The 26,627-nt window shown below is 45.9% G+C and overlaps 1 protein-coding gene across 3 annotated transcripts in view; it reads right to left on the bottom strand.

Annotated features, from left to right (window-relative positions):
- The window catches only part of RPS6KA2 (ribosomal protein S6 kinase A2), a 1,317,456-nt gene that overhangs the window by 769,276 nt on the left and 521,553 nt on the right, over window positions 1-26,627 (bottom strand). For all 3 annotated transcript variants that reach the window (XM_069607706.1, XM_069607704.1, XM_069607705.1), the window contains exon 5: window positions 17,133-17,212. In XM_069607706.1, coding sequence (XP_069463807.1) covers window positions 17,133-17,212 — 80 coding nt within the window. The remainder of the gene's footprint in view (window positions 1-17,132; window positions 17,213-26,627) is intronic.

Here is a 26,627-nt window from a genome sequence, read left to right as displayed (position 1 = left end):
AGGTCCGTTTTCAGGGTTCAGACAGGTGAAGGGCTACCTGACTTGCTAGTTGAAAAACATCTGATTGGTTTGTGTCCCGGAGCATTGTTCCTAATGGCTGCTGTTGTTGTTTGCTGCGGGGTCGAGTTGCAAACATGTTGATGGGGGTATGTTGCAGCCCTTGCTCACTCCACTGTGGGCAAGGTGGGGGGAGCAGAGGCGGCATATTGAAAAAAAGAATGGACAATATCAGGGGCCCACAATGCAGGTCCACAGGTCCCAGAAAACAGGCATTTTTTACCCTTTGGCAATCCCTCTCCCTGTAATGACGACATGAATGTTAGCAGACGTGAAAGACAGAAGTAGTAAAGGTATGAAGAGGTAAATGTGACAAAGAGAATGTATGGTGAAGAAAATGCAGAAGAAGTAAGGGCATACATCTGTCTAGGGAAGTGGGCCACAGAGAAGTGGAATAAGTCAACTAAAATATGGCAATCTTTGTGTGGGGCCTGCAGACCTGGTCCATGGGTCCCATGTACATAATGTGGATTTTGCTATGATTTATTGCCCATATGTCCTACTGTTGTAGCCCCTTGCCACTCTGTAGAATGGGGGAAGGAGGACCCAGAGAGTCTGAACCTTGCTAAAACACTATCCAACCGACAGGCCTGATCCAGGTGTTAGTGAAAGCCCAGGGCTATCAGGGCTGCTGGAGGGTGTTGGGAAGGAAATTAGCCTTTCCACTCCCCTAGGTGCTTTAGAGTGAGGCAAGTCCCATAGACAGATGCGCGATGCACCAGGCGGTTCTAAGAGACCTGGCATGAACACAAGGTTACATGAATTATAGATTTATACACTTACTACGCGCATATAAAGAGACGCAATTTTGTAGTTGAGGTAGACACATTCAGTCCTGCATAGCCAGGCAGTAAAAAGAGGCCCAGCGGAGAAACCTGAACAGGCCCAAGAGCTGAGAGCAGGCAAACCCCCTGTGCTAATTCCCAAAGAAACCTCCCTTTGTTCTTTAACTGTTGCAATTACTCGATATCCCAAAGAAGAATGTGCCCTGCAAGGCCATGAGACAGAACCAGGCTCCTCGTGGCACACACTCTTCACAGCCAGGCCATCCGCAGACCTCCAACCCCCACACAGCCCACCAGGATTAATGGCAACCGCCACTGACCCAGTCCAAGACCCTTGAATTCAGCAATAGTGGGTGACCTCAGACCACCAACCCTAACACCAATGGTCATAAAAGAATCTGAACGAACTTGACCATTTCACCTTATCCCATAAATACACCCTTTGTAGTACAAGGTACAGGGAGGAATAAATAATAGCAAAAAAAAATGTTTGGGTGCGCAGAGTGCAATGTGTGGGTCAGTATGATCATTGCCCTCCCCTCGTGCCAGTCCCCAAGTTTACCAGGTGCATGCCATAATGATGTAGTAGTGTTATCGAAATAAAGTAACCATGAAACGGCAACATGTGAAAGCCTGACCTTCGGTCCTTGGAGAGATGAGCCCAGCTGACCCCATATGAGAAGAGACAAGCAGATGAGGCCGCAGCCAATCGTAGCCTGACATCCCCTATGGAGCAGGCCAATGCATAGGGCCTAACCAACCAGTATTGGCATTTCCGACTTTATGTGATGATGTAATTGATGATGCCGGACATGCTTATAAGGTGTTGTTCATGCAGACTCTGGCAGAACCTTCTCAAGCAGCAGAGTCCTCAGGTTGCACCGTTACCATTTGTGTGATTAAAACGTGTTAGCTTTACAAGCAATCTCTTCGACTTTTTTCCCCTAGTGGGTTGAATTTATTCTGGCGTGAACGTAAAGGGGTGTGCCTTCAAGGGGTCTCAGTTATAGCCTTTGGACATAAACCACACCACTATCAACAACGTATCTCCTTGCTGACTGGGCCAATATTCCCACATAAACACACGTTTGCTTTGCACATATAAATAATAATGTCATTGTGAGAAAATGAATCCTTATTGGCTGCACCGATATACACCTATAGCACATTCATGTTCGTTTTTTCCATTATGCCACTAATGCATTTGTAAGAAAACATGCTCATACTGCTGTCACCAATATGTGCTATTTTTCCCATATAAAAACACCTTTATGTCCGCTTTGCTCATATTGCCAATAATGTCATTTAAAGAAAACATGTCCATGTCGATTGTGCCAATATGTGATAGTATCCCTACAGAAAAACACCCTCACGTTTGCTTTGACCAAACATTGAGTAATGCCATTGTAAGAAAACACGTTCGAGCTGGTTGCACCAATATGTGTCAGTATTCCTACAAAAGAACACACTCATGTGCACTTTGCCCAAGTAGCTAATTTTACATGAAAATAATACATAGCTAGTGAAACACAGATGGCAGACTAGAACAGACAGGCGTAAAGTGTGTCATCTCTTGTATCAGTGTAGACTCCTACTCTGAAGCTCGTTCTTTGATCTTCTACTACAAATCCTTTACTATCTTTGAAAAAAAAAAACTATTGTCATCTTGTCATCATATGACTGATAGAATGTCTATTTGTCACAACTATTCATAAATCACATGCCTCTTTCTATCCCTCCTCTGTAACACAGGCAACCTATTTAATAATACTGATTTTTACAAAAATCTTCTTCCACAAACTATTTCACACACAAAACACACCAACATGCACAAAACATAGAAGCATTTCACGGTAAGTGCAAAGTCAGCAAAATCAGCTCTTTCAGTGCGTGTTTCATTGTTGTGATTCCTGTTGGTATGTTACATTAAAATGCATTTATATTGCACCGAACCACCACTGCTGTTGTTTCAAAATTCCTGTGCTTGTCCATGGAATGGTGTAATGTGCCCTCACCAATGGTAACCAAACAATAGTCTACTGGAGCGCCTGAAAACTGCCCTTGGGTGGTAGCGGTGCATGGTAAAAATTAACATAACATAACATACTGCAGAAAAGAACGTGATGAAGAGTAAGGTTAGAGGGTGGGAAAGAACGTGATGAAGAGTAGGGTTAGAGGGTGGGAACGTGGGAAACAGATACTACGAACACAGAACTGCAGTGGGCAGAAGAATATTTTGTGATAGCATGGGAGAATGTCAGTCCTATTAGGTGGAGTATAATTCTGAAAAGAGGAGGAGGCTGATATGTCTGAAAGCATTATGGTGATCAGGCAGTTTCCAAGGCAGAATTGGAGAATTGACATCATAGTATTGGATGCAGAGGGGCTTTGCCAGCCTGCTCAAGTGGAGCATATGGTGTGAAACTGAAGTGAATCTGCTCCAGAACGGAATCAAATGCAAGTGCAAGAGAAATAGTCACATGGCCAGCTTCTACAACTAGAAACCCTTTTAATGAAAACAGTTTGGAATGGTTTGTCAGGAATGCAAGTTTACCTTTTTCAAAAAATCCTGAGAAATTAGCATCATTTACGATTGTCATTTAGGCAAAATTTTCTTATTCTTTCTGTTAGTCACAAAGTTGTTATACTGAAACAAATCACCACCACAATATTCTCACAGCACCTAGATTTGGCCTTTCATGCAAAAAGTTTAGAAATGGTCAGGCTTTTAAGCCTTCCACAGTTCCAGGGTATCTTTGTGAGAGAGGGCATGTTGAAACCATGCACAAGACTAAAAGAGAGAAAAGGGATTCTACTTTACACACCCATAGGCCATGACGGAACAGGAATAGGGAGGCTCTACAGAAAGGAAAAATGGAATGAAATGTCAGCATTTTTAAGTGAGGGTGGGTTTTGAACCATCACATCTCTGGACAGTGCCTCTTTGTCAAATCAACTTCCTGGGCACCAGTGGTCTAGGGATGAATATCAGTTTCTAAACCATCAATCAGCCCCATGCCTCTAGTACCTCTAGTACACCAGAAGGGATCGAAACAGATTGGAAACACAAGTCAATTATAAACCTCCTTGTCCAATTTGAGTAATGTGGACGGAACGGCAGACTTATCTCTGAAATCCTGTGGATCGTTGGTTAGTTGCCACACAACGAAAATACAATTATTACCCAATGAAAAAAGGGACTATCCAGTCAAGGTTTATACAAATATCTACTTTGCTATTATCACAACAGACAGTTCTAGCACACTCCAAAATGTAACCCACTATGTAAAGGAATGCAGAGGACATACAGTTTCAGGAAAAGGGATGAACTCTGGATACTGACCAGATGGTAGTCAGTATAGTAATTAATTGCAATAGTTCAAGGATACTTAGATTCAACACAAAGGCAGGAGTGGGCTGTTACATGTCACTAGGAGCCTTTGGAGAAGGACCAGGGGGACAGAACAACAATGTACCTTGTGCTAAAGAAGTTCTTGGTGCTCAACAGGGTCGAGTCGGTTTCAGGGCACTTTGAAGCTTCTGCGACAGAGTTTAAGAATGGAGACAGCTGCGGGTATTAGGCGGAAAGCAGTTCGGCAAGCAGGGCTGAACAGACGGCTGCAAGCTGGCCTACATGGTGGCTCAAGGTCAGGAATTGTTGTCTCAGTGCTGGTCGGTGGTTCCGAAGCACTGCTCGAGGTGTCTCAGATGGCTTTAGCAACTGCGGCGTAACAACAGTCAGCGGTGCAGTCGGTTTCAGCTCATGTGACTCGACTGGCCCGAAAATGTCCTTTGAGGTGGACATCAGTAGATGCTTGTTGATGCACTTCTCCTAGCTTCTTCACTGGTCTCATATTGTACTGTGGGGCGGATGCCCAAAGCTGAGGAGAGTATTGCAGGCAGCTGCATTGTCCTTCGTTCGGTTCATATACTCTCTGGCACTTCCCACCTAAGAAGCTTGCTGCAGAGCCTAGCAGGACACGCTGTGTGCTGGCTGGGTACCAGTTCTGGAGCTGCTAGAGGGTCCTCTGGATTCAGCATCACCCTCTGTTCCCTGGGAGACTTTTAGGGGAGGGATCTTGCTTCCCTCTTGGAGGTCCTGGCCTTCCTTCAGTGGTGTAAGATGTAAGGCAGACTATCTTCAGCCAGGGTCCAATGCGGAGTTCTTCTTGCTACTCCTTTCAAAGTCTTCAGATGATCTGCCCAAAAGAGGGGCTCACCCGTCTTTTAAGGCCAGATGCACCACAGGGATTGGTGTAGGCTAAGCCTACCTTAATGAACCAATCCTGGTTCCCCACCAACAATCTCCTAAAAGACGTGAAAACATGCAATAATAAGTTCCATCCATCTTCCTGTCTGTTGGGGATCAAAGGGTCTCTCTGGTTAAAGGCACTCTCTGTGGTTCCTGATTAAAGCAGCGCGACCCGAGTTCCTGGCACCATCAATCCACATACTCGTACCTTCTGAACGGGGCCCCCCTCTGGGGACGATTACTGTAATAGATGCAGTCCCAGACCTGACATTTCACTGTCAAAGCAATACTGAGGGTGGCAGCTGGCTTCAGGTTGACACTAATCACCAATATGGCAGGAAACCCCAGGACAGAAATGTATTCCATAGGAGGTTTCTGTCCACATGATCGAATGTGCTTGTCAGGTCTATGAAGGCAAAATAGAGCAGGCGCTTCAAATGACATTGCATAGAATTGTTGGTTGGTATCTCTCAACAACAGAGACATACAATGGGTTCCAAGTGACAGTGACATTATCTCTGGTAGTCGGAAGAGTGATGAAATATGTAACTTTTGTTAAACGTTAGCAATTTTCAATATTATTTCCGGTGTATCCCTGTCTACCCTGCCTGGTTCGGCAATCCGCTTCGTGAGAGCCGATTTGTGGGCTGCTGCCAGTAATGTCATAGTTTTAATCCTTTCGCCTGACTGAAGGTGATGGAATTGGCTGCTCCCCCATCATTTGGACTCTTTGGCACGGAGCCTGTGCAAGAGGTGCTGTGGCTGCACACAAGTGTGCGCCACACCCTCCTGCAATGTTCGCTCAGTGAGCATACAGTCTGAGGCAGACAAAAATGGACACATAGCATTGATTGTGTGGGGTGGGACGAGAGAGAAAGAAAACTGCATCAGGGATTGTTAGGGAAGGGGCTTACAGGATAGGGGATGGCGCAATGTGCATTTGGAGGGCAGGGCGGGTGTAAACTGGAGGGTTCAGACTTGGGAGTGTGACATGGGGGGGTTCGGACATGGGAGTGCGGGGTGCAATACAGGGCGATCAGGAGTGGACAGTGAACATACCAAGAGGAACAGGGGATAACCATTTGACCTTAGAATTGAAGTCGTAGTAATAAGGGTAGTAAACAGTGATATTCAGTTCACAAATGACGACCATAAGGGGTCGAGCAAAGTGACATTTAGGCATAAGTAACATTTAGGCGTACTCTCATATGGACATGTTGGAAGTGAGGGACACATGATGTTGATCAGTTGGTGTGAGGATGTATTAATAGGGCAGAAAATATGTTCATCCCTTTTTCAGTTCTGGGTCCATGGTTCTGTCACAAGCCTGTGGCTCCAGTATAGTCAGCATGGCTGTGCACCCCAGCAAGCCTATGATGAGGGGTGAACGGCAGGGGCACAACTGGAAAATCCAGATACTGCAAAGGGGATACTTTAATCTAGTAAAACCAACACTGGATCATGGAGGCACACATAACTATGTGACTACGATTCTAGAGTATTGCAGTCTACCTCTGCATTACTAATTGTTGCTATTATAGACCTAGGCCGCCCATTCACTCACACTCCGCTACATATGTGCAGGAAAACGCAGACATGTCTGTGTGCTTCAGGGTCCCGGCGGCGACTGCCTACCACGGGTTCCGCTTTATTCAACGCTCATGCGCGAGCCCAAACGAGGCTTGCGCATGCGTAAACTACTCAACATTCCCCCTTTTATTTAAACAAAAAACAAACATAAATAACGTATAACATAACAACTCAACATGAGTTAACGTTCACTGTCCCTTCCGTTCATGGATCGGTGCCCATTATGTAATCTTGAAACCGGGCAGGGCACCTTCTTGACTCCCTGCTCAGGTATCTCCTGATTACGTCCTGTGCCGGATGCAGAACTTCCACTGAGGGAGGGTCCTCCCCACAATCAACATCTCCTTGTGTACAGGTGGTCCTTGACTCTCTTGTCTCATTGTCCTCGTAGCCTCCTGCAGGTCGATGGTCCTCAAGATTTTTAAAGTAGGACGCATTGCGCGTGACAGTTCCACGTCCATCTGCCGCAGGGACCATGGATCCTTTCACATGGGTCACGTCCATAGGTTGAGGCTCATAAGTAAGGGACATTTTACCCTCTGGATGTCTATTTCGCACCAACACTGTATCTTCTACAGAGATACTAGGCCTTTGTAGGTTATTCGGGTGCTCTCTCTCTCATTCCGCACCTGCCTTTCCTCACATAATCTGTCATTGGCAATTTCTCCTGGTTCTCTTCCTTCCAGCTCAGGTTTGAGACCTCTGGGGCAGCGTTTCAATAGTGCCTCCACAGGCGCGACTCCAGTTGACTGATGCAGTGTCGCCCTGTATTCCTGTAGGAATTCGATTTGGTTCATTCGCAGCACACTTCCCCCATTCAAAGAAATCCGGAACACTTTGTTTAATGTTCACATAAACCTCTCTGGAGTCACTTTGCGATGTGGAAATACCTCGGTCTTCCAGCTACTTCGCAAATTGTTCGCCCTGGAATGGGGAGACCATTGTCCGAGCATAGCTCATGCTGAAACCCATGGGTCGCAAACATTTTCTCCAGAGCCGGTATAGTGTGGTCGCACGCCGTGGATTCCACCAACTAAATTTCAGGGTATCGGGACCACTAGTCCACTACTGCCAGGAAGAAGGTGGCCCTACCAGTGGACCCAAAGTTTGTGTGCACGGTGCCTCACAGTTGCTCACTTCGCTCCATGGACTGTATTGGAGGTCCTCTCTCTGCAGGACTGGCTGCTTGACAAGGGATACACTGACACACATATTCTTCCACTCTCTCATCTAGGTCCGGAAACCACACCTTGGCCCATAAGCGTGCCTTCGTCTTTGCCGCTCCTTGGTGTCCCTTGTGTGCAAGGTCCAATACTTTTGACACCAGCATGCTAGGTATGACAATCTGGCGCCCTCTTAGCATAAGCCCTTCTTCTGACTTTGAGAGGTCATTCCTGGCCCGCCATAACTCCTGGAAGTATTGCTGAGCGCCCTTTTCTCTTCTGGTGTTGTTGGCAAGCAAACTTTTCCAATCCCCACTGATCATGGCCTCCTCAATGACTGAAAAATCCCATCAGTTCTGGACGCCTCTACTAGTTCCTGAACTGTCAGGGCCACAGGTATCGCTGCCCCCACTACATAACGAACCATTTCTACACATTCAATCGCTTCCCATTTCTCCTGTGCTTGGCCTGTCCCCGGGTGGTGAGACAAGTAGTCTGCCGGGTTGTTGGTACCTGACCGGTACTGCAGCTTCACCCAGTATTTCATTAGAGACAGCATCCAGCGCTCAATCCGAGGCGATGGCTTGGACGATCCTCCAGCCATAATGGGAGTAAGTGGCTTGTCGTCTGTCACTACAACTACCAGCTTTCCCAGAATATACAGGCGGAAATGTTTACATCCCCATAGGATGGGCAACGCCTCTCTTTCGATTTTAGAGTAATGTTTTTTCAGTGTCAGATAAGGCCTTACTAGCATATGCAATTGGGTGCATCTGTCCCTGTGTGTCCGCCTGTAGCAGCACTGCACCCAAACCTACCGGGCTGGCATCCACTATTTCTGACTCCTTCTTCAGGTCGATGTAGGCCATAGTCTCGTCAGTGCCACCTTGAAGTCCTCAAATGCTCTTTGTTCTTTACTAGACCATTCCCAGACTGAGTTAGGGCTCTCAACGGCTCAGACAATGATGCCAGACTGCGAATGAAGCGCCCACAGTAAACCATTCCCAGGAAGCTCCTGATCTCCAATGGTGACTCAGGAGGAGAAGTTCTCGGATATTTCTCACTTTCTCTGGGTCAGGGGACATGCCACCAGCATGGAAGACAAATCCCAAAAATGTGATTCGGTCCTTAAAGAACTCACATTTGCTCTTCTGTAACGTGAAGCCCAGGCTCTTGATTCTATACAGTGTTCTTTCCAGACGTTTCATGTGTTCTGCCTCTGATGACGCAAACACTAGTATATCGTCGCTCAAACTTATCATGCCCTTTAGCCCAGCAAGGGCATCCCTAATCACGTTTTGGAAAACTTTGGTGGCTGACGAGATGCTGAAGCTTAGTCTTTTAAACTGATATAGGCCCTCGTGTGTCATAAAAGTCATGATGTATCGGGACTCAGGGTGTAACTCCAGTTGATGGTATCCAGAGCGGAGGTTCAGTTTTGAAAACACCCTTGCACCCTGAAGTTCCCTTAAAATGTCATCAAGCGTGGGCGTTAAGCGATGTTCTCGGCGGATGGCCATGTTGGGCAGCCTCATATCCACGCATATGTGTACCGCCCCTGGTTGCTTGGGTTTTGCCACCACAACAATTGGGGAGACCCAGGGAGTCGGGCTCTCAACTCTTTCGATAATGTCTATGTCCACAAGAGCCTGCAGTTGGCCTCATCGACTCGTCTATATGTAGGCGTATGGGTTCCCCTTTCAATTTGCCTACGCCCTTAAACACCTCTGCGTATTGCTCCATGATGTGGTCCATGACCGTTAGCTACACCGACATAGTGAAATGTATAATGTCTAGCGCCTCTGAGGCCGCACAGCTGAGCAACAAATGGGGGCTTACTTCTGTAACAAAGAACCTGGCCTTAATTTAGTTCGGTCCATGAGTAACGGTTGATATGAATGCCCACCTAAGAGGCAGAGGTGTGTCTCCTCCGAAGGTAAATATTTTTTTCTTTGTTTCTACAAGTGCCGGTGGGCCTCGTAGAGCCTCATAGTGCCCTGCAGCTAGTACACATACCGATGCACCAGTGTCTTTGAGAACCGGCATTGGTGTTGCTCCGATGCTGACTACACAGGTGGGTTGGCGTCGCTTTCTTGTGCCAGAAGCTAAGTTTGAGATGAAGAATACTTCCTCCTCCTCTTCCTCTTCTTCCGCAATGTCTAATTCTTGCAGGACTTGTTCTATCGCAGCAATATTCTTTTTACCTTTCTTGAGGTGCCACTGCCAATTCTCGCCGGGCCACTGGATGCGGCAACTGGTACCGCCGCTCTACATACCCTTGCGTAATGACCTGCAACCCCACATCGGCCACATGTTCTCGATTTCGCTGGACACTCTCCGACATGTGGGAGATCATACCCACAATATTGGCAGGACTGCGGGTGAGGATGATCCCCTTTCTGATGACTTTCCAGTTTTTTCGGAGCCAATTGTTGTTTCTGGGTTGCTGACAGTCATATGGCAAAGGCCTCCTCACTTTTCCCAGGTTGGATTGTAGCTTCCATACGGGCACCTCTACTTTCAGCTATTTCATATGCTCACCCCATATCTAAAATCTGGGTGAGCATCAGTCCAGGTTCACAGAGTATTTGTCTTCTTGGCTATCCCAAGCTGCATCCTTGAAGTAGTTGGTTGCGTATCATGCATTCCTCATTTTCCTACCTGCATGTACTGGCCAACTGCCTCAGCCTGCCACAGAACAGGTCCAATGTCTCATCACTTGACTGTCTCTCTGCACACATGACAAATCTGTCATAGTCCACATTTGCCAAGGGCAAGAAATGATTCTGTAGAGCCATCTTGACAGCTGCATATGTTGTCGCTTGTGAGTTCAGTGACTCAAAGATGTGATGCACCTACGAGCCTTCCGAATACAGCATGGTCACCTCCTTGATGTCATCATCAGTTTCGCCCAGGGCCCTGAAGAACATTTCTAATTTCTTCACCCATAGCAACCACTTGGAGCCCAGCTTGGATGGGGGCCCAGATAGGTCAAATTCTGGCATGGGCGCTTATGTACCTTGTTGTCTTCGTGGTGTTGTCACCGGAGCGACTGCAGCATCCTCTTGGTCACCCATCTTCTCAGACCGCACAAGAACCCCTCCTTGTGATAAGAGGCCGCAAGTCTGTCACCTCCCGGATGCAGTAGCGCACTCAGGCCATGGATGTGCCGTGTCTCAATCACCAACACCTTCAGTGAACAGCCACCTGTAAAATTGGCTCAATGTTGGGCCTTCACACATGAAATGGTCCTTTTATTGCCCTGTATCATGTCCTTTTCCTTATCTTGTTTGTGGCCACAGCTACCCACAGTGGGTGAACTGTAGAATGTCCAGAAAATGTATTAGAATGCTTCCGACTGGCGCACGAGCACCCGTGAGGGCCGCAACCGTCGTAGCATGAATAGAAATGGCGGCCACGATAGCCGCGTCGGGATCGGCACTGTGCAGGCATTCGATGAATCCGTTTGAAGTAGGAATCATCGTCCCAAGAATCTACCTTCCCCGCACCAGTGGCTTTCCTCGTCGCCAATGTTGATATTATAGACCCAGGCTGCCCATTCACACAGACTCCGGTACATACGTGCAGGAAAATGCAGGCACATCTGTGTGCTTCAGGGTCCCGGCAGCTACTGCCTACCGCGGGTTCCGCTTTATTCAATGCGCATGCGCAAGCCCGAACGAGGCTCGCGCATGCTTAAATACATGCGCTTTACTACGCAATACCCATTAGCACCTTGATTGGAGCGCTCACCAAATCTGACTCCTTCTTCCAACAAGGGTTTTATTATCTAGTACAAGGTCCATATTTAGTGTAGCCTTATTTAGCAGAATTGTGTTTCAAAGCACCACAACGATAAATGAGAAGGGAACAGGGGAAATAATAACAATGGCAAAAACAGTAATATGCAGTTGTGGTCATACTAGTCCTTGTGGCGTTCACCCGTGCAAGTGCATGGAAGAGAAGTGCAGGGGAAGGAGTTGGAAGTGGAACAGAGGAGTTGACAAGTGCTGGAGGAGGGCCCAGGAGGGAAGTGCCAAGGGGAGTCAAGGAGGAACCTCAGGCTAAGTGCAGGTATGGGCAAATCGCAAGGGTGGGATGTGGAGCCACCAAGCAGGGGCCTGCAAGGGCATTGCAGTGCAGTGGGGGAAGGGGTGTTGGTGTTGACTGGGGGGAAGGGCCTCGGATCCTATGAGATTCCTGAGGAGCAGACCACCGGTCACAGCGGCAGTGGGGTGATTAACAGGGAAGGGAAAGCGGTAGAGAAGAGCAGCTTTTTGAGCAGTTTCCATAACTTAAGGAATTCTGGCTCAAGTCTAATAGCATGAGGCAGGCTGTTCCTGAGGGAAGCAACAGCCAAGTAGAGAGACCTGCCCCCCACTCTCTGCTTGGAGAAGAATTTGACAGTTATAGAGTTGGAATTAGAGGAGCGTAGGGTTCTAGCAGAAGAGTATTTAGGGAAGGAAAGTTGGAGATAGTGTCTTCCCAGGCCCCAGAAGGCCTTGTGGATGATGCAGAGGGTCTTGAATTTGATCCTTGCAGCCACCGGGAGCCAGTGGAGAGATTTTAAGGCTGGAGAGATATGGTCCCTCGGCTTAAGGCCAGGGATAAGTCTTGCAGACCTGTTCTGGATCAGCTGGAGGGGACGATGGGATGAAAGAGGGAGATTGAGAAAGAGGCTATTGCAATAGTCCAGTGTCTTACTGCCATTGAATCAGAGACCATTTGCTGTGCACCATGACTGAATGGCAGGCAGAGGGTTGGGGATGAGAGAAGCGGAAGAGGGAGAAGTAGAGGGAAGTTTGAAGGAAAGCTGTGTGTCATCGGTGTAACACGGGAAATTATGAGCGAAGGAGGAGATCAGGTGAGCACAAGAGGGCGAGATAGATATTGAAGAGCCATGGCAATAGGATAGAGCCCTAGGGGATGCCACAGGCAGAGAGGGTGGTGGTGGAGGAAAAAGGTCCCAGTTGCAGCTGGGAAAGGCAGTTAGCGAGGAAGAAGGTCAGCCAATCCAGTCATTTTATGAGGATGCAATGGTTGATAATGTCAAAGGCAGAGGAGAGATTGAGGAGAATGAGAACAGCTAGAGAGTTGGAGTTGAGATTTGCAAGCATGGTTTCACCGGTTTTCAGTGGAGCAATTTCCATACCTCTGGATGCCCGGAATCCAGATTTATGGTCATGAAGGCAACCAACATCAGTGTAGAGCAGAGGTCTTCAAACTGTGGGGCACGGCCACATCCCAGGAGGGGGGGGCATGAGAGCCCAGCATGAAATGTAAAAATGTTTTTTTTAGATTGGAGGAAATGGGCATGGGCAGCTCACATGGTCAGTCTGGACCATAAAACGGCCTTAGGCACCAATGAAAAAGTGGACAGCAGTTGCAAATGGATATTCAGTCCTTTAGTCACAGAATGTTTGAATAGTACCCAAGGCAGTGTTTTTTGTTCAAATGTAAACCAATTGTGATATTTAAAGAATATTTATTTAGCAACAATGGTCAAAACGACTATCTGCATAGTGAAGTAACTCCTCAAAGTGGCCCATTTTGACTGGCCTACACTAGCATTTTGCATTTTTGGTACGGTCATCGCCCTATTCCCTATAGGCCAGTCCAAGCCTGGCGGCGCATCCATAATGGATGAGGGCGCCTCCTCCCACTGGCCCCCTCAACCATTATGGAGGAGCCGAGGAGCCAGCCCAGCGAAACACTGAGCAGTCCCTCAGCTGCTTTTTACAGCTGAGGGAGTGCTCCTGGGCTGGCTGAATTGTCAAAGGGAAACACTGTTTGCCTTTGACAGTTCAGTTCCCCAGCCACACATGATCACGGAGCCATGCAACACTGTGGGGGGTTTTCCTTTGCCAGTCTTGCATATCTCATTGGAAATGCTGGCTGGGGCACTGCATCTATGTATTTGCTAGGGGGTGCAACCTGGATGACTGGATGCGTGTATGCTTGTGTTATGGGACTGTGGTGGGAGCAGGATGGGCAGGAGGACTGGAATTGTGGTGGGAGCAGGGTTGGGAGAGCCCAGGGTCTGTACTGGGAGTAGGGTGCGGTGACGGCATGAAAACATTCATCAGGCATTTGGGGGGGCCCAGCCTGCCCACAATTTTGCTCTGGGTGTGCCATGCCATAAAAGTTTGAAGACCACTGGTTCAGTTGGGGGAGGACCAACCTTTCCAAGAGTTTACCCAAGAAGGGGGTAGTAGAGATAGGGCGATAGTTTGCCAGGCATGAGCCATAAGCAGACAGCATTTTTAGGAGAGTGTGCGCAAGGGTGTGCTTGAGGGATAGAGGGAAAGGGCCAGTGGTGAAGGAGTGGCTACAGAGGTCAGCAAGAGCTGGTGCGAGAGAGGAAATGTTGTCCTTGATGGTTCTGGAGGAGCAGGAGAGCACCTTTTTGGAGGAGGCCTTTAAAGACCTCATCTGGTGCTATGGCCAGGAGGGAGGAGAGTGAAGGGGAAGCAGAGGGGGCCAAGGCGTGGGAAAGGAAATGGGGGTGGAGGAGAGTGAGGACAGGATGTCCTGAGTCTAGGATGTGAAGTCGGAGGCCAAGGCAGTGCAGAGAGCATGGGAAGGGATGAGAGAGGTGGAGACTGCAAGTAGTTTGGCGAGTTCCTTGCTGATTTTGAAGAATTTGGCTGTGTTGTTAGTGGCTCCTGAATGAGGGCTTGGGTGTGGACCCGCATCTTGGAGCGATATTACATTTGGAGCAGGCAGCAGGCCAGTTTGTCAGAGGATAAGCCCAAGGTCTGCCTCTTCTGTTCAGCAACTCTGCACTTTCGTTTCAGAGATGCTAGATCAGGGTCATACCAGCTGTTGTTCTTGGTGGCTGGTTTTAGGCGGATCCTTATGGCAGGGGCAAGGATGTCAAGGGTGTTAGAGATGGCAAGGTGCCGGTTAGCAAGGACGGAGTCAGAGGAAGTGTCAGGAGCGGGGGCGGGAGGGGGGATGAAGGTGGAGGAAAAAGCAGCAACTGGCACTCGCTTCATCAATCAAATGAGGGTGAAGGAAGCTGGCAGTGCAGGGGGTCGCTAGGACAGAGGCCAAGGGGCCACAGGTGGGAGGAAAGGAGAGAGTGATCCAATCAGGAGAGGTGGGTGGTGACCAGATTAAAGATAGGGATTTCACTGGAGATGGGAGCATCAAGAATGTGGCTGGCAGAGTGAGTCGGGCCGGAAGGAAAAATAGCGAGAGAGAGAGAGAGTCACAGAGGACTTGGAACTGAGAGGTGGATGATTCAAGAAAGTTGAGGTGGATGTTGAAGTCACCAAGGAGGAGGAGGTTGGAAGAAGAGGTTGAAAGGGATGAGGCAAGGTCAGCCCATTCAGAGAGAAAGAGGGAGATAGGGGCCAGTGGGTCTACAGATAGTGACGAAGGTGAGAGAGAGGATCGAATAGGAATGATGGAAGCAGGGACCCACTCAGGGAAGATCAGGACCACTCTTCCTCCCGCCTGTTGGATCTGGGTTTGGGGAAGAATGTGTAGCCCTTAGGAAGGAGAGTGTAAAGAGGAGTGACAGAGCAGGCATTTTCCCATGTCTCGATAAGAGCGAGGACGTCCAGGTCAAGGGGTGTGGTACTCCCATCGGTGGTGGTGGAGAAGTAAGGGCGAGGAAGCAGGGCTGGCAGGAGAAGGGAGGACATTTATGAGAGAAGGCAGGCTCCAGTCAAGAATGAGAAGAGTATGTTGAGAATCTTGGGCCATGCAAGGAGTACTTCCCATCTGGTGCCACCATTAAAGGGTGAGGAGAAGAATGGAGAAAGAGTGGATACCAGATGGGGGTCCATATGTAAGGAGATGAAACAGTGAAGAGGATGTCTGTAAAAGTCTGTCTGGAAGTGGCATTGACGTAAGTGTCAGCGAAGGGTAGGCCTGGATTAGAGTCCAGGAGAGCTTGTTTCAGCTTTTTTCTTCCAGACTTTGTAAGAGAGGTAGGATAAATGGTAGAATAGCAGTTAGGACCGATAAGAGAGATGGAGAGTGCCATGGGGGTGGCAACAAGGTAGAGGGTTGGGGAGCAGGAGCAGGTGATCTGGGTTGCTTACCAGTAAAAAGTAGTAGCGCATTTTTCATGGTCCCGAAATGCAGGGGTACAGTGGGTTCATTGAGCAGCGTGGGCCAGGGAAAAGTTTCAGCAGTGGCAGTATGGAGCAGGGCTTCCTCCAGCTCCAGACAGGGCCAAACAGGGGCCTTTGTGGGGGCCTTCGTGTTGGGGTCCGGCTCTCAACTGCTGGCTCCCAATAGGCCTGGAAGAAAGCAGTGGCAGAGAACGAGCTACCAGGTGCCATGGCAACACCCAGGAGAGAGGGTGCAGCCCTCTTGAAGCAGGAAAGTTTGATGTAACAAAGTGATTGAGGAAGGAGCTCACCATGCACGTTTCGATTTCTGGTGCAGAAATGCCCCAAAAGAGCCTAGAGGTCGTCTGCCAGGGTCTAGGGGCTAAACGCCAGCAAATTCGAAGCTCGCCTAAGCACACGTGGTTTACCTCCTAAATAGCACTCAACGCTCAGCAGGCCTTCCAGAATCCGATGTTGCTGCAGTTAGAGGGAGTAGTGCAGCCAGCGACCACCCAGCAGTGAGAGGACTGCATGGCCCCACCAGCAGTGCCTGGGACACAAGCACCATGCTGCACCACCCAAAAAGCTTTTCCTCGGCACTTACCTTGTACAGGAGCAGCGTAGGTCACCTCACTCTCACTCACTGTCATCATTTAAGCAATGGCCACCATGAAAAGGAAAAAGGTGCTCATTTCCAGGCAATCTTGCCTTGAGGAACGTTTCACTTCATGAATAGAAATGAGCGTCATTTCACAAAGGAACATGTATGCTTTTTTAATCCAATAGCACCCACGAGGTTTACGATAATGACGGTGCAGAGGCTTTTAATTTGGGTAGCAGGCCATTATCAGCAGGGCTGATCTTCCTTCCAAGTGAATATGATCTCATTAAAAATGTTGCCAATTAATAACTAAGAAGAGGAGAATAAGTGCTTCTGTAAAGTAGCTGCTGAGATCTAATTGGCATGAGGGCCTCTAAGCATGACTGCACCTCTGTCTCTCCACAAATAGCTTTAGCAGCCAGGTATTTAGTTATGTGCCCCTTTACAAGGTGTATCCCATATTTGCATTTTTCTAAATTTCGTTGATCCTTCGGAATCATAGACACGGAGCAAATACACAAGATTGCATGCCAAGCACTTCATACATTGGTACTATAGTTGCAAACATTGATTTTGGAGAAGGATGGGCCTTCCTTGCAAACAGTCTGTATGGCTTACCTCTTTGGAGAGTCTAGTGAAGAGATCGCCTCCTCGTAAAAAGTCTAGAATTAAATACAGCTTGCCCTCCGTTTGAAATGCTGTGTTTGATAAAGGAAAACATAGCACATTTAATAATCATAGAGGCATTAATGGGCAGGTGGTTCATAGAATGACGGCACAGTTTTTATTTTTTTAATGAGATGCATCCTGATCATTTGTTCCCCACTTGTCACATGAAGTCGGTTACATGTACAAACATATAGCAAAAGATACACGTGTAGCAGTCATTCAATGTCATATACAATGTTGTGGATGTCCCCCAGACCCTTAACCTGTGACATCAATTAAGAATGTGAGGGGAGCTCAGGAATAGAGTGACCAGAAGTTGCAGGAAAGACTGCTGCTGCCGGATTCCATGGATTTGACCAAATGCATTACAGCGCTTGGTCTGTTGCGATGTCGGCACATGCCGTTTGTGTTGGTTTCAGTAGTCAGTGTTTTCCAGAGGGTGAGGACTAATTTTGTAGCAGGTATTCATGGGGTGACATGTTGTCAGGGTGACATGATAGTCTGGAGGAAGGGTGCAGAAGACCATGATGTACGATTGAAGATGGTTCTTGGTAGGTCGAGTGAGGCTGGTCTGACTGTACTGAGTGACAAATGCAGATCTGGGGAACAAAAAGTATTTGAGACATGAGTTGTCTGGAGAGGGAGTATGTCCCAAGGTGGATGCCATTGATGCTATGATTGACATTCCGCAGCCCAAGAGTAGGGTGGAAGTATTGTCTTTCTTGGGTTTAGTTGAATACCACAATACATTTATCAAAGATGTGTCAAAAAAGACAATGGAGAGGAGAGGACTGATGAAGACTAATGTTTATTGTGGGATGCAGAGTGTGAGAAAGAGATTGTACAAATTAAAAGGATATAGTCTTGGCAACACTGCTAGGAGATGCATACAGTGTTGTATTTAGATGCTAGTGAACATAGTCTGGGTTGCATTTTAATGCAGAGCAAAGGGGAGGATTTGTTTGCAGTGGTGTTTGCATGACGTACACTCAGTAGGTCTGAGACGCCACACTCAGCGGTGGAGAGGGAAGCCCTTGCATGTATGTGAGGAGTTAGCACATTCAAGATGTATTTGTGCTGCATAGAGTTCACTATAGTTAGTAACTATAAACTGCTAGAGGCCATTTTTAATAAGAAAGACTTGGATTGCCAAGTGAATTACCAATATGTAAGGCTTGAACTTTAATGTGTTTCATTTAAGTGGGAAGAAAAACGTAGCAGCTGATGGGCTCTCCCGGAATGCTGTAGAAGTTGTAGGGTGTGTGGGAGAGAATGCAGAGGGTGAAGAAGAGACTAAGGAGATTGTTGTAGTTTTGCAAGGAATACAAAAGGAGTGGGATCAGTATAATTATAATAATTGTTCTTTTATAACATACTTAATACCAGCAAGTGGTTGCTGAGTGTGGGATCAGGATTCAAACCTGCGTTGCGCTGCGTTGACTTGCTTCCAAGACTAACGCGTTGTCCCCGAGGTATTCGTCCTCACCAGTATTGTATTTTGGACAATAACCACAACAATGTATTGTCATTTGTGAAAGAAGGTTGGCCAAGTGAAGGAGCTGATGAAGAACGACAAAGCTTGATGAGAGGGCACCAGTTGGTGGTGCCGGTGGAAAATAGCGACAACATTTTGAGCATTGCCCATGAAGGGCGTTTAGTGATAAACAAGATGAGAGTAGTGCTGAGGGAATATTATTGGTGTCTAAATATGGATTAAGAATTGAGAGGAAGTTGAGGGTGTGTGTAGCTTGTAATGAGAGCCGCACATCCTTGCAATCTAGAGTTCAACCTTCAAGGATTCCTCCTGTGCCGGGTATAGTATGGGATGTGATTGAGGTACACATACTAGGTCCATTTAGTTTCAAAGGAGCACATGGTATCAGTAGACAATATTTTATGGAAATGGCCCGAGGTGTGTGTGTGTTGAGAGAGATCAACTCAAGGGAGATTATAAAATTTTTAGAGTTTTTAGCAAAATGGCTTTCCAAGAAAGATTATTTCAGACATTGGTCCTCATTTTCTCTCTAAGGATATTAAATAAGTCTTGAAAGATCATGGCATTGGGCATGTCATGGCAGCATTGTACCATCCAAAGGGGCCTCTGTGTGTAGAGTGATTCAATAGGATGCTACTGAATGCTGTACACAATGCCACTTCAACAGGAGGGGATTGCATCAGGTCTGTTATGGAGAGGGTATTTCAATATTAGTTAGCTTTTCATGACACCACCAGGGTCTCACCATTTGAGAGTGTGAGGAGGCGTAAAAGCAAATACCAAGTTGTATCCTGGATGGATGGTAGGTCCAAGTTGAGTGAAGCTGATCAAAGTGTTGTGAGAGAGGATTTGTCAGAGGGGATGTATGGCTAAGGAGAGATATGGCAGTGTACAGGAGCAGATGCACACATACGCAGAAGATTCTACCCCCTACCTCCCCTGTATTGAAGACATGAGACCATGCCCTGTCTAACACCAGCTATTGTACCAATACTGCAGTGAGTATTTCGAAGATGGTATCCATTAAGAAAACCATATCGAATGTACCCTCGAGTTGATGAGTCTGCAGGAGGAGATTCCTGAAGGAATATGAGAAAGAGCTAAGAAATTGGACTGATGATGTGATAGGAAAGTGTGCACAAAGTCCTGAAATACCTCAATGAATACAATGTATGAATCCTAGAGGAGAAATGGCGAAGTAAAGAATCAAGTGAACCTTAAACGTGTAAAAGGAGAACATTACACGGTAAAAAATCCTGCAGAAATCAGAAGTGTATGAATGTACATACACTGAAATACAAGATAGATCAAATCATCGTATAGGCTAGCTACAAGTATGAATAGAATGCAGGCAGAGCGGCCATTGTAGAGAAACTGAACATTGGTATCATGAAATTAGTACATCAAAGAATTATGAGGAGAAAATGAAAGGCAGTGTCACAGTAGAATAGCAGGTTGTTGGAGCTGCCTCGCCTGAAGTTACGCTGAATAGGAGCATGTGTGCAGAGGATGAATCCTCTCACGTTAAGGTGCAAGAAAGAACACAGAAGATGCCAAGTCTTAATTCATTAAACATTTTAAATCTTGTAGAATGAACAGAATCGTGGTCTCTTGTCACCCAAGTCGATCCTGAAAATAGGGCTTGAACTTGGAGTTCCAGACACGATAGCGAGTACCCTCACTCCCGTTGCATTCCCAGGACAAGAATACTCTGCTAGGCCAAGTACAAAGAGAATCACATAGCAGAAGGCATGGGTGATGAGAGATGTTGGGCTAAATACGTGGTAGGACAGCTTCATGTCCTATGTACTTGCACCTGGGTCTTGGCTTTTGTGCTGCTAATTGAACCAAATGTTCCAGACATGGCACAAGTGTGCCAAATCAATTGTATTAGTCCATATAACAAAGGACCTTATAGCTTGAGAAACCAATGAAGCACTGTGTATCTTATTTTCCTAAATGACACGTGTGAAGAGGTACGCATAAATTGCCCACCTGATATTTGACAGCCAATAACAAACTTAGCTCCTATATGATTGTATATCTATATGTGTCACTTAACCAATCCCAACCCTTGATAGGTTTTTTACTATTGCCACGTAGCATGATGTCATTCTGACACATACACAAGTATATAATTGTATTTCATGTGGAAATCGCTGAGAATGAGCGTACGTCCGTTAATGTTTATTGTAAACTCCTTGTTTTAGATAATTGCTAATAAAACAGCAACTTGCCATCTTCTTGAGTTTGTCGGCTTATTTGGACTCCGAAATATTGTGGTGTAATCCCATACAGTAACAGATGCACGTTTCAAGGGCCATTAGCTCATGTGGTAGTGGTGCAGATGGTTTACATCTAAACTAGTTTGACTTCAGAGTTTTGGAGAATCGGATATTGTCTGCCATTAGCTGGAAGTTTGTGGCGTTTCCTGTGGAGAGCAGCCCATAGGAATAAACCTGCAAGAAAAAACATGACGGTGGGCAGGTCCCTCTTTGAAGAAATCCCTGCTTGGTATCCACGGGTGCTCAGCGAACGGGAGGCAAAGTGGTCAGAATGGAGGAGGAGTCAATATCGAAGGCCTCGAGTCAATTAAACGGATGTAAGTAGACTAAGGGAAATGGCAATATAAAGGGACAGGATTGTGATATTTTATGAAAAAAAGTTGGGTAATGGGAATTTAGTGTGGATAATGGAATGCCTAGGTAATCCTATTTCAAGGGAGATAGAAGAAGACGTCTCAAATTCCAGTCAGACTATAAAGAGACAGGATATACACAGTCAGGACCATGGAAGGGGATGTCTTAAAGTCTGTACTGGGTAATATAATTGGAGGCATAGAAAGAATACCTCTTATTATAAATATTATAAGGAAAAGAGAAGGTGATCACAGGGTTTGTTTTTAATGTGCACTGTGTTTTTATTATGATTATTATTTGATGTGTGAAGTTCTGAGAAAGTGATAAATTGTGAAATTCGGAATTAAAGTTGTTTTGACTGAAGTATAGTAAACAATTGGCACCAGTCAGAAGACAGATAGGTTGTTCAGACAAAAGAGGATTGAGCAGCGATTGATGGTGCTTCCTCATATTTATTGTTTTTGAGATTAAAAGAGTTGAGCAATAAGCTTTTATTAAATATAACAAGGTAATGTTACGGTAAGCATCAACAGTTAATTCTGACTTGTCATTCTGGAGGACACTCCTCTTATGCACCTTTGTAAAACATTACCATCACATGCACCCAAGCTCAAACAGTACAGTGCAGAATGGGTAAAAGGCACAGCTGATAAAATGTTCATGTCATGGCCACAAGGGGGACCATTGTCAAAGGCAGTATTACAACACATGACCACATATGTGCATGCTGCATAAATGGGAAATAAATGAGAGAAAAGATTGGCAGTTTTACAACTCTGGAAATGTATCAGGAGGAGAAAGAAGATGGAAGAATGGATGCTTAATCAACATAAAGGGGAGGACACCAAGCCCTCGGCTCCTCTTAATCCACCTAAAACTAAGAATGTAGATGCAGAAGAGACTTTAAAAGAATTAAATGCAGCGGTGGGGTATATTAATCGAGTATATTCACCCCCATTTTATAGTAGTAATGACAGTCTAGAAGAGAGCAAAAAGAAGGAAGATGTGTGCAAGTTCACATGAGATAAAGAGGAAAGAGGTGAGAGATTGAATATATCAACAGATATAGACAAGGAATTAAGAGATGGAAAGGACAGAAGGATAGGGTTGATGAGGTAACACTTGTACAGAATGAATGTATGAGAGGACAGATATTACTGTAATTAGATAGGAAAAGCATCAAGGAGGTTGGATAAAAGGAAGACAAAGACAAGCAAGAAAAGAAGGATAGGGAAAGAGAACAACGGTTTAGGGAAGGTGAGCAAGGAAGGAAAAGCAGGGAACGACAGGAAACGATATACAGAGAAGAGCAAGAGAAAGACAAAAAGCTGGCAGAGAAACAAAGGAAGTATGAAAGTCGGAAGAAAGAAACAGAAGAAAGGGATAGGAGAAAAAGAAAGAGGAAGAAGCACAACGAGTGAAGGAATAACAATTACAGAGAAGAAGAGAAGAGGAACAAAGTGAAGATATAAGAAGGCAAGCACAAAAGCAAGAAGAGAGGGTACGAAGAGATGTGAGATAACAAAGGGAAGTGGAAGAAGGAATAAAACCAAATAGAAGGCAGTGCGATCTTGATGCCAGTCTCGTTCTTAAAGAACAAATAAGACTGAGCGACGAAATACAGGTGCGATGGGAAACGATAAGAGACATTTTCCCAATCAGAAATGTGGCTCAAGAAATACCTAAAGTAGCACAAGAAGAGGAAAGATATGATGCAGAAGGTATTGGAGACAGGATCGATAAGTTATATCATCAAATAAGGCAGTACAGCGAGTATGGGACTCAGGAGGGCCGTAGACAATCCCTGATATTAAAAACATGGGATGAGGGGGAAAACACGTTCAGTGATGAACACAGAGCATTGTCTTTGAGTAGATTAGATTTAGATGGGGAGGAGGAGGACGATAGTCACACCAGTTGGGGTGTAGCAATGTCAGACAGAGAATGGGGGGAGACCGCAATATATCCCATGGCCTCAGATGGATAAGGATAACTTGAAATGTAAGTTACCTAGTTTGACTTCGGGGACTGGAAAATGGATATATGAATTAGAGAAAATGACAGGGGGAAATATGTTGGCCATAGGGGACATAAAAGGTCTATTGGCAGCTATTCTTGTAGAGAGAGCTGACAACATTTGGAAACAAGCAGGATATGCAAGTGTGACAGTAAAAAACACAGTGCATGTTGGAGCACCATTTAATAATTGTAGGGTGGATGTTTGGGGGGCTCTCAGGGTACAGTATCCCGATATGTCAGATATGAGTGCAATTATGACATGTAAAATGAAAGAAGATGAAGACCCTATTGCTTATATTCAGGATATTCAAGAGAGATGGCCGCTTCAGACCCATGAGCCTTGGGGAAAAACAGTGGCATTAGTCCATCATATTATGTTTCAGGGATTGCCAGAAAAAGTATATAGATGTCAAACTAGAAATTATATCGTGCCTCCTATTGCTATGAATATATGTATATTGGCCTACGCCAAGCTGCTAACAAGATGCTTATAAACTACATGTGCATAAACTCGCATTGCAAGGTCCTGACCTTAGAAACCATGTAAACTGTCATTTTGGGTCAAGCCGCCATTTTAGGTTTTCTTGCTCTATAAAGTCACCATGTGAGCTAAAATGGTAGCCTATGTTATTCAGAACAGAACTTGATTGTCATGACCTCTGTACAGCTAATGTATAACTTGCCTGCAGGCCACATGTTAGGGTCATGAGCTGAGACCTTGTCCTTCTGCTGACCTGTGTGCAATGGATTACCTGTATCACCGAAACTGATCTATAATTGGAGGAGAACACCTGCTTAACTACATTGTATAAACTAAGTCCCGCATTGTAATGTTAGGCCTAGAGCATACATTATTACCATTTCTTCTTGTTAATGTATAAACCTAAGATTAACTAGATTTGACCTGGCAAGGGACCCTAGAGCAGTAACTTATTTATGGAATGGTTAACCTGCAGAAAGGCTGGACAACAGGCTGGAGAAATATATAAAAGCCTGACTGTTTCAATGAATATTTGCACTCACTGAGCACACCGAACCACGCCGGAGTTCGCTGTGTTGTACTGAGGGTCGATAGCTATCTGAATTTTGTTCTGTTCTTTTGTAACTGGATTCAGTATAAAATAAAGTACTTTGTATGTTCCTTTGTAACCTGCGTTTGGTGTGTTTCCTTTTGGTTACCCTGCCTCATATTATTTCCTTGTTTTCACAGTTGGCGCCCGGAATAGGGACTCTCAAGATTGATGCCGGATTATTGAAGGTTGACGCACGCTATCGGACCGGGATCGGACGGTGTGACATAACGGGCCCGACTGAACGAGACGCGACACCTCAACAGCGCTGCACGATCCGTTCCCTGGACGATAGCCGTGTGGTCTGAGACGGCATCTTGACGAGGGTCCATTTTTTTGAGGCGGGCAGATTTGCCGAAATCACCATACACAAGGTAAAATTTGTTAGTTAAGTCCTTTGTAAACCGATCGTCCTCCTTAGGTTTGGTCAGGTGAGTCGTTACCCGACTCTTAATTCAACCCTGACAATTTGAATTTGGCGCATTGTATCTGCAGACACAATTATTGACCAGGTAACACCGAGTATTTGAGAAATGCCTGGGAAATTGTCTAGCTGCTTTAGGGCATTATTCCGCAGCGATAGACAATCTTTGGAATTTAGCCGTCCGGCACCACAGGAGGGGTCACCGGCATGTACTATGTACTGTAAGCATGGCATTGGAAGTGTAGTATTTAATAAAATTTGGCACAGACAAACCAGACATGCCTCCGAACTTCAGTGGCCAGTCAATGGTAGTTTTGAGATCCCTCGTATTGAATATTTAGAGTCAGTCTTGTTAAAAAAGAAGGCCAGACCTGCAGCATTTGATGTTTTGCAAAATTGGAAAAGAGAAGCATTGCAGCAGCTTAAAAGTAGGAAAAAACATTTGCGCCGTCATAAAACAAATGCTGAAAAGGCGTTGTTATATGATCAGGACAAACACTCTGAGTCGGTTAGGAATATGGACAGGGCTTTCTCACTCGGTATTCAGAAAATCTATCCTTCTAAAGATCTTCATGTTTCTGATGAGTTTATCGACAAATTGTTAAATGAACGAAGGCCTGGTGCCTCTGCACCACCTCCGTATGTTCCTCTTCCTCCTGCTGTACCTCTTCCTGCTGTTATTCCTGCTCTTCCTGCTCCACCTGTTGTTCCTATTCCTCCGGTTGTTGTTCCTCCACCTGCTCCTCTGCCTCTTCCCATTCACCAGTAATAGTACCTACATTGAATTTGCCTGCACCCTCACTCCCAAGTAGTTCTGTACCGCTTGTAGTTGATCAGGGTGCGGGGTCAAGGATTGTTACTCGTAATACTGTTCCTACAGAAAAGAAACAGGATTTGTTTGCATGGGCTAAGCATTGTATGGAGAGAGATGATCGAGCTAATGTTCTTGCCACACTTTCTAATATGGATAATTTTCCTGAGAAAAATGTTTTCATTGAAGGTTTAGGGATTCATTTATGTGTAATGTGGGGTAAATTAAATAATGCAGACCTCCCACAAGGGTTGAGGGACCTGAATACTTTAGCGTTTTCAAGAGACACTGTGGAGAAGGTACATGAGCATGTTGAGAGGATATTTGAGTATAGAAAGGAGTTGAAAATGTTAGGGAATGAGGATGACGAAGAAGAAAGTATGTATGTACAGAAACGATTTCTTCCGTGTCGTAAATCGACATCTGAGGAGGCGCGAATTTGTACAAAAGATGCGATTAGATGGATTTCAGACATATCGATAACTCCAGTTGAGGTATATGACACATACAGTCAATATACGCTAGAAATGCAGAGGAAAGTGATACAGGTAATGGTAGAGTACCTGCAGGATGAATGTTTAAAGAGAAAGGTTAGTTGTCCCACAGAGTTATTGAGCATTTATAAGAGAGCTTTTTCACTTGACACTTCTTCAACTGCTTTAGCGCTCGACTTAGCTCTGTTGCTTAGTAAGCGTTCGGAGTTGCCTACATCTCAGTTGCCTATGAGAGAGGTTCCTCCGACATTTGTCCCAAAGGTTGAGATTCCTGCTAATGCTGCAGCAGGTACACCTGCTGTGGACATTCCTGCACATTATGTATCGCAGTTTGTTCACGTCCCGTTTTCACGACAGGAAGTGAATACTATTAGACAAACTATTCCTGACATTAGGAAAAATCCAACAGGGTTCTATAAAGAGATAGAGTCCGTTTTGCAGTCCTCAGTGTTTACCCTAGGCGACATTGATTTGCTATTCCCTGTACTCCTG

This window comes from Ambystoma mexicanum, chromosome 4q, assembly GCF_040938575.1.
Source record: "Ambystoma mexicanum isolate Mex_15411 chromosome 4q, UKY_AmexF1_1, whole genome shotgun sequence".
Lineage (NCBI taxonomy): Eukaryota > Metazoa > Chordata > Amphibia > Caudata > Ambystomatidae > Ambystoma > Ambystoma mexicanum.
This window is presented reverse-complemented; position numbering and strand designations above follow the sequence as displayed.